The sequence below is a fragment of the Urocitellus parryii genome, chromosome 2 (assembly GCF_045843805.1).
Source record: "Urocitellus parryii isolate mUroPar1 chromosome 2, mUroPar1.hap1, whole genome shotgun sequence".
NCBI lineage: Eukaryota > Metazoa > Chordata > Mammalia > Rodentia > Sciuridae > Urocitellus > Urocitellus parryii.
In genome coordinates this window covers 14,495,173-14,509,169 of record NC_135532.1, presented here as the reverse complement: position 1 = coordinate 14,509,169, position 13,997 = coordinate 14,495,173, and the positions used below count along the sequence as shown (strand labels likewise).

Genomic DNA, 13,997 nt, shown 5'->3' with positions numbered 1-13,997 from the left:
AAGCTACAGCCCCAGCCTCCATACTCTTTTCTTTTTACATTTGCAAACCTTCTAATTTAAGTTACCTTGTCAAATTTAAATATTTATATTACAATTTTTAGAATTAATATAATAATCAAACATGTTAACAAAAATAGATTTATAATACCTGTTTTAACATTTTTTAGTATTATAAAATGACTCCTTACAAACATAGAAACACAGTGGCAAAGATACAATGCTGTGTTTAAAAAAAAAGTGTGAACTGCCTAAAAACCTGTGAGTGTATTTCATGTGATTACAGAAGTAGATACATATGCTCATGAAAAATATTATTAAGATTTAGACATCAGGAGTTTCTCAAAAGCATCTGTGTGAGATAATGAAAGAAAGTTTAGACGTGAAATGTTGGTTTATAAAAACCTTAACCTAATGAGTGCATTAATCCCCTGATAGAAATTAACTGGATGGTAACCAGCTGGTAGGGTGTGGCTGGAGGAAGTGGGTCATTGGGGTATATATTTTGCCTTTGGGGGGTATATATTTTGTCATGGTGAGGAGAGCGCTCTCGCGCTCGCTCGCTCTCTGCTTCTTGAGCCAGTTTCTGCCACCTCACTCTACCATCAAGATGTTCTGTCTTACTTTGGGCCTTAAAGAATAGAGTTGGCCATCTATGGACTAAGTCCTCTGAAACTGGAGTCCCAAAATAAACTTTTACTCTAAATGTTCTTGTCAGGTCTTTTGGCCACAACAATGAAGAGGTTGACTAAAATGTTCATATATTACTACAGAAATCATACTGATAATGCATATTCAAATGAAAAGTGACTTGAAGTACTTGTTCACCTCTGGAGTATATTATCCTAATATCAATTTCCAAAGATTCACTGATATTTTCTAAAATTAACCATGTGTGGCTCTATGCAGAAAATTTTGTAACACAGAATTGAACTTAAGAGTTATAATTTTCCTTGATAGAAAAAAAGCATGTTCATTGTAAAAAATGGTATATCTAGAGAAAATAACTAAATGTGATAATTTTAATATAGTTGGTTGAGTTGAGGTAACCTTTAATAGTATAAAGAAGGCTATGTAGTTACTTTTATAATTAACCAGGCACTCATAGAAAATGAGCTTAAAAATGACTAAGGAATCAAATGTGATAATGGTTAAACTGTTTTATTACATTTCACCATTGGAATCTAGCAAAGCAAATCTTTGGACCCTTCATCCACTCAGGAGCTTTCTCATGTGACAACTTGACTCAGCTAACCAGGCTAAACTCCATTTCCCAGAATGTTTCTGGTTTGAATGAGCCATAAGGGAGATGCAAGCAGATTTAGAGGGCCAAGAGGCAGTAGCAGCCACTCTGCATCACACATGCTTGTTTCTGCTCTGCTGATTCACCCCGTTGACATGAGGCAGCAGCTGGGTGTTCAACTTTTCCTGTCCTCTCCCTCCATTCCTCTGATTCCTGGTCAGGCCTGTGGACTTAGCTTTGTGAAATAGGGTTCCCATCTTTGGTAGGATGCCCATTATATACCAAAGTCAGAGGCAACAAGGGTTGACACAGGTTTCCATCTATGCTTTGGAGTTTCAACTTGCTCTGGATTCCCCACCTTTAGAACCAACTTCCTATCTGCCTGCTCTATGAATTTCAAGTTCTAGTATCAGAAATCAGTAGTCTTGAAGAGACTATTTAACCAGGTCCCACATTTGTGCAAATCCTTTAAAAAAAAAAAAAAAGATCAAGTCCTACAAATACTTCCTAAACTCATGTGATTATGAATTATCATATTCATACAGATACATACACCCATCTATGTCCACAGTGTTTCTACAGCTGTGAATGAAACCTAATTCTATAATCCAGCATTGCAAATGACTCTCTACTTCTCCTAGAATTCCAACACGAAAAATCCAACGAAGTTTTAGTTTCTTCAACAGATTAATATAGAAGTCCTTCCTTATTTGTTGGGGATTTTTCTAAGAACCTTAGTGGATGCCCAAAAGCTAGTGGTTTTTCCTAGATATGCATATCTATGATAAAATTTAATTTGTAAGTTAGGCACAGAGACTAATAATAACCAATAACAAGCTGTAACAATTATAACATACTATAATAAAATTTATGGGAATGTGGTCTTTTTCTCAAAAATAGCTTATTTTGTGGTAACTGTACTATACTCATCAATTTTAGGGCCACATTTGACCTTGGGTAACTGGAACCATGGAAAGTGAAGTAGTGAAAAAGGGGTATGAGCAACTGTGCTTTAGATCATGATATCGTTATGTCTTGCAGACCTGAGTTCCCCATTTCAGGTAGATGCTTATATTTCTTCCATGATCTATTTGTGATTATTTTATGGTTTAACTTTCAAGTTCAATTGTATTCTTTTTTAAATTTCCAATACTTAATTCTATAAAAAATACAAATAACAGCTATAAGTCATTAAATATCTATTATATACAAGGCAGTAGGCCTGCATTTCACAGAATCCTTGGAGGGTACACTTTATGGATTATAAATTAAGATTAAGAGATTATGGCTAGTTAAGTAGTAGACTGCTACTCAAATGTTTTCCTTTTAATGACATAAAAGCTCATCTTATATCACATGATCTAAGCCAATCTAGATGAATACATCATGCACATGTAAACACACAAAAAACAACAAAACTGTTTTAAGGCAGAGACCCTTAAACCCACTTAACCAGAGAAGAGTTGTCCCCTCAGAATATGTGTCAATATCACAGAGCAGTGTTCTGTAGATCACACTCTGGGGCACGCTGTTATAAAATACTTTATTTAGTATTTCATAAGATTATATGTGGTATCTTTGTGCAAGGTACTTCTACATTTGATTAACTAGAACTCTTTAGTAACTAAGTTTTTTATACATTGAAAGTATAAAGATTATGTATGATTATTTCAAGACATTGTAAAAAATTGCAAATAATCTTTTTTTAATATTTTTTTTAGTTGTAGTTGAATACAATACCTCCATTTTATTTATTTATTCTTATGTGGGCTGAGGATCAAACCCAGTGCCTTGCATGTGCTAGGTAAGTGTTCTACCATTGAGCCCCAGCCCCTAAAAATGATCTTAAGCATGAAAAAAGACAATATGTTAGGTATGTCTTTCTTAAAACTTCATATCCTGTATTTCTCATACTTCGTCAGCTAAAACACACAACTAACTGAAATTTAGTTTTTTCTTTTTCTTTTCTGTGCTAGAGATTGAAGCCCAGGCCTTGCACATTGAGGCAATGGTGATCTACTGCTGAGATACAACCCCAGACCTGAATTTCTTTTCCAGACATTGTCAAATATATTTATCTTCCAACAAAGAATTTTTAATTCTACTTTATATTTTACTGTGTTATGGAAACAAATGGAAATAATAACTGAAAGTAGCATGACAGAAAAAAACCAGATGATATTACATTCTTACCTGTGATTCTCTCTAAGAAATGTGACATCATACCTAGATGCCTGCTTAGGCAAAGAGGAAACAAGGGCATCAGCTTTCATAATAAGGTCACTCATGCTAGACAAACAAAACAAAACAATGTATGAAATTTTAAGGAAGTGAAAGTTTCATATTTCATATTATAAAAACACCTCAAGAAAGACTCTCTATTGGTACATGGTTACAGCTTCTATGGAAATAGGCTATGTAACCTTTCAGAAAATGGTTAACTTCTGGGAAGGGAAGGATATGGAGGTAAAAAAACACAAAAAGAACAAGATCTTAGGCAAATAAAATAATATCTACAATTGGTGATGATGAATAAATGAATGTTTTATTATTTCTTTATATTCGCTATATTTTTATGTATCTTTTATCTACATATCTGAAATGTTTCCTAATCTTAAAAAATATCAAATGAAAAATGCCAAACCCCAAATGATTACTCTCTTGATTTCCAGCACTTACTTTTTGGAGCTGATTTCCATATTTTCAACAAACTCTTTAATTTTCTCTACAAAATTACTAAATGTTATCTTCTCCAACAAGTAAAAGTCTTCTACATAGAAATCTTCATTTAAAGGTCCTAAGAACTTAAAATGAAAGCAGCTAAATTACTGTAAATTTCCTAGAAGGTTACAGTTTAGGAAAACTATTTTCTCCTCAAATAGATATTTCTTTGTTAAGCAAAAATTGATTAGCGATTGAACAGATGATACCAATTATTTCCATCATTTACTAAATCCATTAGGAAATAAAGGAGACAAAAATATTTTTTCACTCTGAATTTTATAAGTAACACTTGCATAAACACCAAAATCAAAGTGACAACATATTTAAAAAGTACCAAATTATTATTATTTTTTGTGTGGTACTGGAGATTGAACCCTGGGCCTTGCGCATGCAAGGCAAGCACTGTATCAACTGAGCTATATCCCTAACCCTAAAAAGTACCAACTATTTCCTTTAGAAAGTTTTACTTTGAAATCATAATGCTTCCAGATATTTAGGTTTTTTCATTATAAATTGGAAAAGCAATCAGTATTTTATAAATTTTTAAATTTCAATTTTCTTTTGTTTATCTATAAATTGAAGTCTATTATGTACATATGAATTAATATGTAAGAAATAAAATAGCACAAAGAGACAAATCACATGGTTATAACACCAATCCATCTTCAACGGAGTGCTATACAAAATTATTTACAGCATAGCAAAGTTACTTTTTAATTGGTTCTTTCTAGTCATGTAGGGAAAAAGGATACATTCTGACATAATTATAAAATCATGGAATATAATTTTTTCTAATTCAGTCCCCAATACTTCCCCTTTCTCTTCTCCCTCCCCATTTCCTTGCCTCTACTGATTTTCAGCTATTCTTTTTTGTAATTAACATCTTTGGAGATATTCATGAGGGTGAGATTCACCATCACTGTGGTATATTCACATATGTACATAGAAAGTGAAGTCAGATTCATTTTCTTTCCCTATCCCATTCCTATTAACTTCCCTTCATTACCCTTTGTCTACTCAGTAATACTCTTCTATTCTTTTTTTATGCCTTATTTAGATTAGCTTCTGCATATCAGAGAAAACATTCTACCTTTGACTCTTTGGGACTGTCTTATTTCATTTGGCATAATAGTCTCCAATTTCATTCATTTATTGGCAAATGTCAAAGTCATTCTTCTTTATAGTTGAGTAAAACTCCAATGTGTATATATAGCACATTTTCTTCATCCATCTGTTGAAGGGCACCTAGGTTGGCTCCATAGTTTGGCCAGTATGAGCTGTGCTGCTATAAACACTAATATGGCTGCATTGCTCTAACATGCTGATTTAAAATCCTTTGGATATATACCAAGAAGTGGGATACCTGGGTCGTATGGTGATCTCAGGCCTAATTTTTTGAGGAATCTCCACAATGCTTTCCATAGTGGTTGAACCAATTTGCATCTCCACCAACTGTTGATGACCAAAAACCATGTAATTCTTGTCTAAGTTTATTTAGTTACTTAATTACATTATTGATTTCTGTATGGTGAACCACCCTTGCATCCCTCCTTGATATTATGCTATCATGTAAGAGTATATCCTTTCCCCCACATCTCACCAACATTGTTACTTATATTCTTGATAATTGCCATTCTGACTAGAGTGAGATGAAATCTCAGTGTAGTTTTAATTTGCATTTCTCTAATTGCTAGAGATGTTAAACATTTTTTCATGTATTTGTTGGCCACTAGTATTTTCTCTTCTGTGAAGTGCCTATTCAGTTCCTTCGCTCATTTAATGATCAGGTTGTTTTTTTGGTGTTAAAATTTTGAGTTTTTTTAGTATCCTGGAGATTAATGCTCTAAGGTGCAGGTGGTAAAGACTTTCTCCCATTTTGTATGTTTTTTTTTTTTTCTGTATGTTTCTCTTTGTTGTGAGGAAGCTTTTAATTTCATGCCATTCTACTTATTAAATTTTGATCTTTAGGAGTCTTTGTAAGGAAGTCAGTCTTGGGCCTACATTTTCTTCTAGAAGGTACAGGGGCTCTGGTCTAATTCTTAGGTCTTTAGTCCACCTTGAGTTTTGTGCAGGGTGAGACACACAGGTTCAATTTCACTCTACTCCATATAGATTTCAAGTTTTCCCATCACTAGTTGTTTAAGAGGTTATACTTTCTCTTTTTGGCATCCTTGTCAAATATGAGAACTATATTTATGTGGGTTACATTATTGATTTCTGTATGTTGAACCACTCTTGCATCCCTCCTTGATCATATTATGCTATCATTTTCATGTGTTTTTATATGAAATTGGCCAATAATTTATTAAGAATTTTTGCATCTATGTTCACCGAAGATACTTGTCTGAAGTTTTCTTTCCATGTCTTCTATTCCACTGGTCTTCATGCCTGCTTTGGTGCCAGTACCATACTGCTTTTGTCATTATAGCTCTGTACTATTTGAGATATTGTGATATTGTTATGCACCCAGCTTCGCTTTTTTCACCAAGGATTGCTTTAGCTATTCTAGGTCTCTTATTTTTCCAAAAGAATTTCATGAATGCTTTTTCTAATTTTGTGAAGAATGTCATTAGAATAGCTTTAAATCTGTACAGTGCTTTGGGTACTACAGCCATATTCACAATATTAATTCTGCGTATGCAAGAACATGGGAAGCCTTTCCATCTCTATATCTTCTTCAAAAATTTCGTTCTTTAACGATCTATAATTTTCACTGTAGAGGTCCTTCACCTCTTTTGTTAGATGGATTCCCAAGTTTTTGTTGTTTTGTTTTGAGGTTATTGTGAATGGGATAGTTTTCCTAATTTCTTTATCAGATTTGCCATTGGAGAATAGGAACACAACTGATTTATGGGTGTTGACTTTGTAACCTGCTACTTTGCTGAATTCATTTATAAGATCTCCAAGTCTTTTTGAAGTATTGGGGGAGTCTTCTAAATATAGGATCATGTTGCTGGCAAACAGATAATTTGAACCGTTCATTTCCTATTTGTATACATTTAATTCCCTCCTCTTGCCTCATTGCTATGGCTAGAGTTTCGAGGAGTATGATGAATATGAGTGGTAAAAGTGGGCATCTTTGTCTTGTTCCTTTTTTAGAGAAAATGTTTTCAATTTTTCTGCATACAGAATAATGTTGAGTTTGGGTTTGTCATATAGGATTTACCATGTTAAGCTCTTTTATCCCTATTTTTTCTTATGTTTTAAACATGAATAAGTGCTGCACTTCGTTGAACGCTCTTTCTGCATCTATTGAGATAACCATGTAATTCTTGTCTATTGTTTATTTAGTTAATTACATTGATTTCTGTATGTTGAACCACCCTTGCATCCCTCGTTGATTATGCTATCATTTTCATGTGTTTTTATATGAAATTGGCCAATAATTTATTAAGAATTTTTGCATCTATGTTCATCGAGGATACTTGTCTGAAGTTTTCTTTCCATGTTGTGTCTTTGTCTGGTTTAGCTATCAGGGTAATACTGGCTTCACAGAACGAGTTTGGCACTGTTCCTTCCCTCCCATCCTATTTTAAATATTTTCAGTTGTAGATGGACACAGTGCCTTTTATTTATTTTTATGTGGTACTGAGGATCAAACCAGTGCTTCACACATGCTAGGCAAGCACTCTACCACTGAGCCACAACCTTAGCCCTCCTTTCCTCTTACAGAATTTGTGAATAATACTGGTTCTTCTTTAAATGTCTGGTAGAATTTGGCTGAGAACCCATCTAATCTTGGGCTTTTCTTTGGAAGGCTTTTGATGGCTGCTTCAGTTTCATTACTTGAAACTGAACTGTTTTTCTATATCCTCCTACATCAATCTGGGTAGGTTGTATGTCTCTAGGAATTTGTATCTTCAAGATTTTCTAGCTTATTAGAGTATAAATTTGCAAAACAGTCTGATGATCCTCTGAATTTCAGTAGTGTCTGTGGTGATATTTGCTTCTTCATCTTGGATTTTGATAATTTGAGGTTTTTTCCTCTTTCTTTTGGCTAGTTTGACTATGGGCTTATCAATTTAGTTTATCCTCTCAAAAAACCAACTTTTTGTGAAAAAAAAAATCACAAGATCAATGAAACAATCTCAATTTTATTGACTTTGCCTACAATTATTTCTTGTCTTCCACTGATTTTGGTTTGTTCTCTTTCTATGCCCAAGAAGTATAATGTTAGATTTTGTATCTATTCTTTTAATGTATGAGCTCAATGATATAAACTTTCCTCTGAGAATCACTTTCATAGTGTTCCAAAGATTTTGATATTTTGCATTCCTATTCTCTTTGAAGAATTTTTCTTTATTTCAATTTCTTCTACTATCATCATTAAAAAGTGTATTATATCCAGGAGTTAGTGGTTTCTAGAAGTTTTTTACTTTATGGCTGATTTCTAATTTTATTTCATTACGATCTGATAGAATGCAAGGTATTATCTGTTCTTTTCTATTTGATAAGATTTGTTCTGTGACATATAATATGGTCTGTTAGAAAATGTTCCATGTGCTGCTAAGAAGGCAAATTCAGTCTGATGAATGAAAGTTCTATAGGTGTCTGTTCTATGGTGTTTTGTTAATTATATTTTCTAGTTCTATAGAATCTTTAGTTTTTGTTTGGATGATCTATCCAGTGGTAAGAGGCATATTAAAGTCACTCAGTACTATTGTGTTGTGGTGTATTTGATTCTTAATTTTGAGAAGTGTTTGTTTGATGTACGTAGATGCACCATCGTCTAGAGCATGAATATTTATGATTGCTATTTCTTGTTGTACGATTCCCTTCAGCAGCATGAAATGTCCTTGTCTCTTCTAATTAATTTTGGCTTGAAGTCTACTTTATCTGATATGAGGATAGCAACCACTGCTGGTTTATAAGATCCATGTGAATGGTATGTTTTCCCATCCTTTCACCTTCAGTCTGTGGATGTCTTTGCCTATGAGGCAAGTCTCTTTCAGCATATTCTTTGGGTATTTTTTTTTTTTTTAAACCCAACCTACCAAACTATGTATTTCAATTGAAGAGATTAGACCACTTACATTCAGTGTTATTACTGAAAGGTAATTTTTATTTCCTGTCATTTTGATTTACTTGTAGTGTTCAACTGAATTTAATTCTTCTTTGACTATTTTTCTGGTGTAGTTCCTCTCTCTGCTGGTTTTCATTTGTATATTGCATTTCTTCTATATGAAATATTCTATTATATTTTGAAGTACAGGCTTTCTAGTTAAGAATTCTTTTAGTTTTTGTTTATCATGAAGGATTTTTACTTCATCTTCAGTTCTGAGGCTTAATTTTGCTGGGTATAGTATTTTTGGTTGGCATCCATTATTCAGAATAATATTATTCTAGGACCTCCTAACTTTTAGGGTTTAGGTTAATAAATCAGTTGAAATCCATATTGTGACCATTTTTCTCTTGCAGCTTTTAAATTTCTATACTTATTCTGTATGTTGGGCATTTTCATAATAATTGTCTTAGAGTGTGATTTTTTTTAATACTTCAGAGTTCTATATATGCTTGTATTTGAATCTCTGCTTCATTCTAAAGGTTTGGAAAATTTTCTAATATTATTTCATTGAAAAGATTGTGCAATCCTTTAGTATTTTAGAGCCTTTATTGATTACATTGAATCTTAAAATTGTCCTTTTAATGTTATTCCAGATTTATTGAATATTCCACTCTTGGTCTCTTTAACATTTTTCTTATGGCAGACTTTATTTTCAAGATTATATAATTTGTCTCTGAGACTTCTATCTTCAAAGCATCTATGGTGATGCTTTCTATTGAACTTTTATTTGGTATATTGATTTCTTTGTTGAGGATTTCTGATTGTTTCTTTTTCAGACTCTATCTCCTAATTAAAGGGATCTTGTATTTTATCTCTGATTTCACTCTGTATGTCTTCTTTTAGCTCATAGAACAATTTAACTATGAACTTTCACAGAAAAAATGCTTGAGATATATTAAGAGAAAAATGGTGTAAAATTATATATAGATATTAGGACTATAATAATGTATTTAAAAGAACCAAATGTCTATGGTAGAAAAAGCACTGGAATGTAAAACAAGCTCATTTTATTACGATAGTGGGAGTGATTTTTTTCTGTAGTTTTTTAAAAAAGATTAGGTTAATTAAGACTATGTAGCAACTTGTTTATACTTCAAAAGTATTTGTCAATTGAAAAACAACTGTAGAGAAAAGATGTAACAACATACTTACTATATCTACTGTAACACAGATTTCTCAAAAATGTTGTAATATATATTGTTTTTCTAATATACTAGAACAAAGTAGGAGCTAGATGCATCAAGAACAGTTCCTTACCTGTATCTATATTCATAAATGGGGGAGTGTTATCATGCATGGAAGAAGAGAGCAAGGAATAGGCAGGGGTCATGCACCCATTTAATTTATACTAACCCCTGACTGATGTGTTCATCATGAATGGCATTTTCTGTGTTACTTCAGGTGTATTGTAACATAAAAACATCTCAGATCCAATACCTTAGTGTCAATGAAAAAAGTGAGCAATTGATTGTTCTACTTACTTTCCCATTGCTGACAATACTTATTTCCCCAGGACGCAATTTTAGCACATCCTGACAGAACAACTGATGAGTTCGGAAAATATTCACTCCAATGGTGTTGTATTTTTTCTCAAAAGCATTCTTATCTATCCCCTACAAATTACAAATGATAAAATAGGACAGTAAACATTAATTTTAACAAATCCACTTTTATTAATATTAGTATACATTTGATACTAAATTATCATTTTAAAATTATTTTCTTCTGATACAACATTTAAAAATGAATTCCCTTTTGCCAAGTCAATCATAGTATGTTTAAATTTTGTGGGTTTTTTTAAAGAGGGGAAATACTAAAATAAAATGCTAGTGATATCAATTTAAATAACATTAAATAAATGAAGTAGCTGTTAAGTTCTGAATTTAGTACCCCTCATTTTGTTCTAAAAAAAAAAATGTCTTAAATAGGGATACCTTATCTTAGTCCATTGTACCAATTCCAGAAGACCACTTTAGTAACAGTGTATGCAAATACTGAAATACTGAAAGTAATCCTTGGTCAGAGTCAAAAAATAATATGAATAGTCACATAAAATCAGCCATAAACAATGTCCTTACACCTTTACATGTGGCACACTTCTATCAAACTTTAATATGTCTATACAAACCACCTGTATACCTTATATTAAGATGTAGATTCTATTTCAATAGACCATGATGGAGCCTTAAACTCTGATTTTTTAGTAAATTCCTGGGTGATTCTGTGATGATAGAAATGTTCCACTGCATTGTCCAATATGGTAGCTGAAGCCACAGACACCGTCACTGATTTAGCCTTTGAAATGTGTCATGATGGAGGAATTAAATTTGAATTTAATTTCAGTATAAAACAGCCAATTAGTAGCTACAGCATTGGATAGTGTAATTGTACAAACTCTCTTCTCCAAAATCCCTATTTTAATCATCTTCTCTTTGTCCACAACCTCCAGACATGTCCCATCACCAGATCAATCATTACTCAACTTTTCAGTCCACAAACCCTACTACCTTAGGGTTCATCAAGCCTACCATAGTAAAATTTTCCAAGTATATCCCAGAGTCAGTTACTATAACAAAAATTGTCCATGCTTATCTCCATTTAATGGTTTCTCTCAGTCATATTCACCTGGCAAAGCCTCAAATCTGGTTAAATACAACTCTGCTTTCTCTGCAACTGGATGCAAACAGTGGAACACAACTGGAGGAAAAACACGCAACAAATGCTTATCTGTTTATAGTCATCAACCTCAAGTGAACTTTCAGCAGTAACCAGAAATTTTCTTACAATAATGTGCTTATTTCACTTTCTCAGTTTCAGAAAAGAGAATTTGATATTTTTTCCTCTCCCCCTAAAACCTCTAACACCTACTATTAACCTAATACTCAGCTAATGACAGGACTTAAAAATGAAAGCAACCAGAAGAGAAATACTTCATTTTGTCACTCAATAAATCTAAACTATATCTATTAAGCACAGATCCTACCTTTCTTCTGCTTAAAATGGATGACTTCTGCTCTTTGGAACGACACACTTGGTCATTTTTTGGATAGACTACTCCCATTAGCACACAAAAGTGTGACATTTCCCAAATTTAGAAATCCTTCCTTCATTTCAAGTTTCATTTGAATACAGTCCTATTTCTGTTCCCCTATGTAGGAAAATACCTTAAAAAGAGCTATCCATGAGAAGGGAAGAATGGGAAGGAGGAGGAGAGGAAAAGGGAAGTAGTAGAAAATGAATCAGGGCAAATTATATTCTACGCTATTACAATTGTGTCAAAATGCAGCAACTAAACCTTAGAAACTAAAGGGGGGGGGGAAATCACACAGTGGAAAATACATGTTTTCAAACCTGTCTTAAAAATTACAATGAGAAACTTTGTAGAGTCAAAAATTAATATTTGAAATATATTCATGCCAAAAGAAAAAATTCTTTATGATAAACTATAATAGTAAAGATTCTTTGAATAAATGAGCAGCTATGTAAGTATTCTTTGAATAAAGGCAGCTATGTATGCTGCCTTTATTTCCTGCCTTCTAATTCTCTCTTAAATCTAATTCAGTTATAAACTTATATACATATAACTCCACTGAAACTGTTCTAATCAGTCACCCACGACCACCTGATCAAATATAATGGTGACAATATGAGGCCTCCATTTAAGAACACTTGGGACACTCGTGCTCACTTCCTAGGTAATCTTATCACTTAGCTTTAAATATGATACAATATTGATAACTGTTTTAAAAAATGACATTAAAGCCCTCCATTGAATTCAATACTCATTTATTCAACTGTCAAAATCTCCACTTGAATGTCCAAGAGGCATCTCCAGCTTAACATGTACATAATTTAACTTTTGATTTTGTGTCCAAATGTTCTCATCTAGACTTCCTCATCTCAAAAAAGACACCATTATTAATTCCAGTTGCTCAAGCCCCAAATCCTAGATTACCTTCACATGTCATATACGGTTGGTCAACTAATTCTGTTGATTACAGGGCAAGAAAAGGGCAAGAAATATTATGTATCAATTATCTCATCACCACTACCACTATCATCTATTCTAACACCATTATAACTTGCACAGATTTCTGCAAGAGTATTGTAATTGTTCATCCTGTTTCTATTCTTGTCTACCTACAATCAAATCTTCACTGGCACCCAGAGTTATCTTTTTAGATTCCTCACCTCTTTAAGATTTCCCAGTAGCTTTTCAATAAACTCAAAAAATGTTAATTCCTTATCATAGCCTACAGGTACTTGAAGTATCTGGGGCTCTTTGACCTCATGTCTTAATATTCTCCACATGACCATTCCTCTGTTCTGGTCAAAACTGTCTTCTGCCTACCTCAGACCTGGCATGACTGTTTCTGTCAGGTCCTCAGATGTTCTTGAGCCTGGTACACACTTTTCTCACAGACTTTGACATGATTGATCTCATTTCTTGCAAAACTGCTCAAATTAAAGCTTTTTAGAGACAAATTCCCTGACCACTCCAACTAAAATAGCATTCTCCAAATACATATCTAGTATCACTTATTTTGTCCATCTTTCTCACCTATATGTAAGAGCCACAACAGAGATTATGTCTTTCAGCAAGGACATCACCATTTTCCAGTAGATGACAAAATATTTTTTGAAAGGATAAATCTTTCTTCAAATAGATAATTTTTTAACTTTAGAATTTCCCCATACTGGACAGTGACATACTTGATTATTTACATAATTCTTTAGTCCCGAACTCTTGAGTACATATTGTAAGAATATCATCGATTTTAAGGGTCATGAAATAGTGAAATATATGAAATTTGATTTGTTACGTAGCTCCATGTAGTATTATCATTTATCTTTTCCCTTTACACAAGTAATGCTTATTATTCCCAATTTTTCTTCATATTTTTCCATTAACACATCTACAAGTACACAGTTTTGAATCATCCAACACACTTATTATTTCAAATAGTT

The 13,997-nt window shown here is 33.0% G+C and overlaps 1 protein-coding gene across 1 annotated transcript in view; it reads right to left on the bottom strand.

Annotated features, from left to right (window-relative positions):
• Uggt2 (UDP-glucose glycoprotein glucosyltransferase 2) overlaps nt 1–13,997 on the bottom strand; it is a 166,528-nt gene that overhangs the window by 62,551 nt on the left and 89,980 nt on the right. The window contains exons 22-24 of the mRNA XM_026399575.2: nt 10,511–10,642; nt 3,920–4,044; nt 3,434–3,529 (exon numbers count right to left, since the gene is read on the bottom strand). Coding sequence (XP_026255360.2) covers nt 3,434–3,529; nt 3,920–4,044; nt 10,511–10,642 — 353 coding nt within the window. The remainder of the gene's footprint in view (nt 1–3,433; nt 3,530–3,919; nt 4,045–10,510; nt 10,643–13,997) is intronic.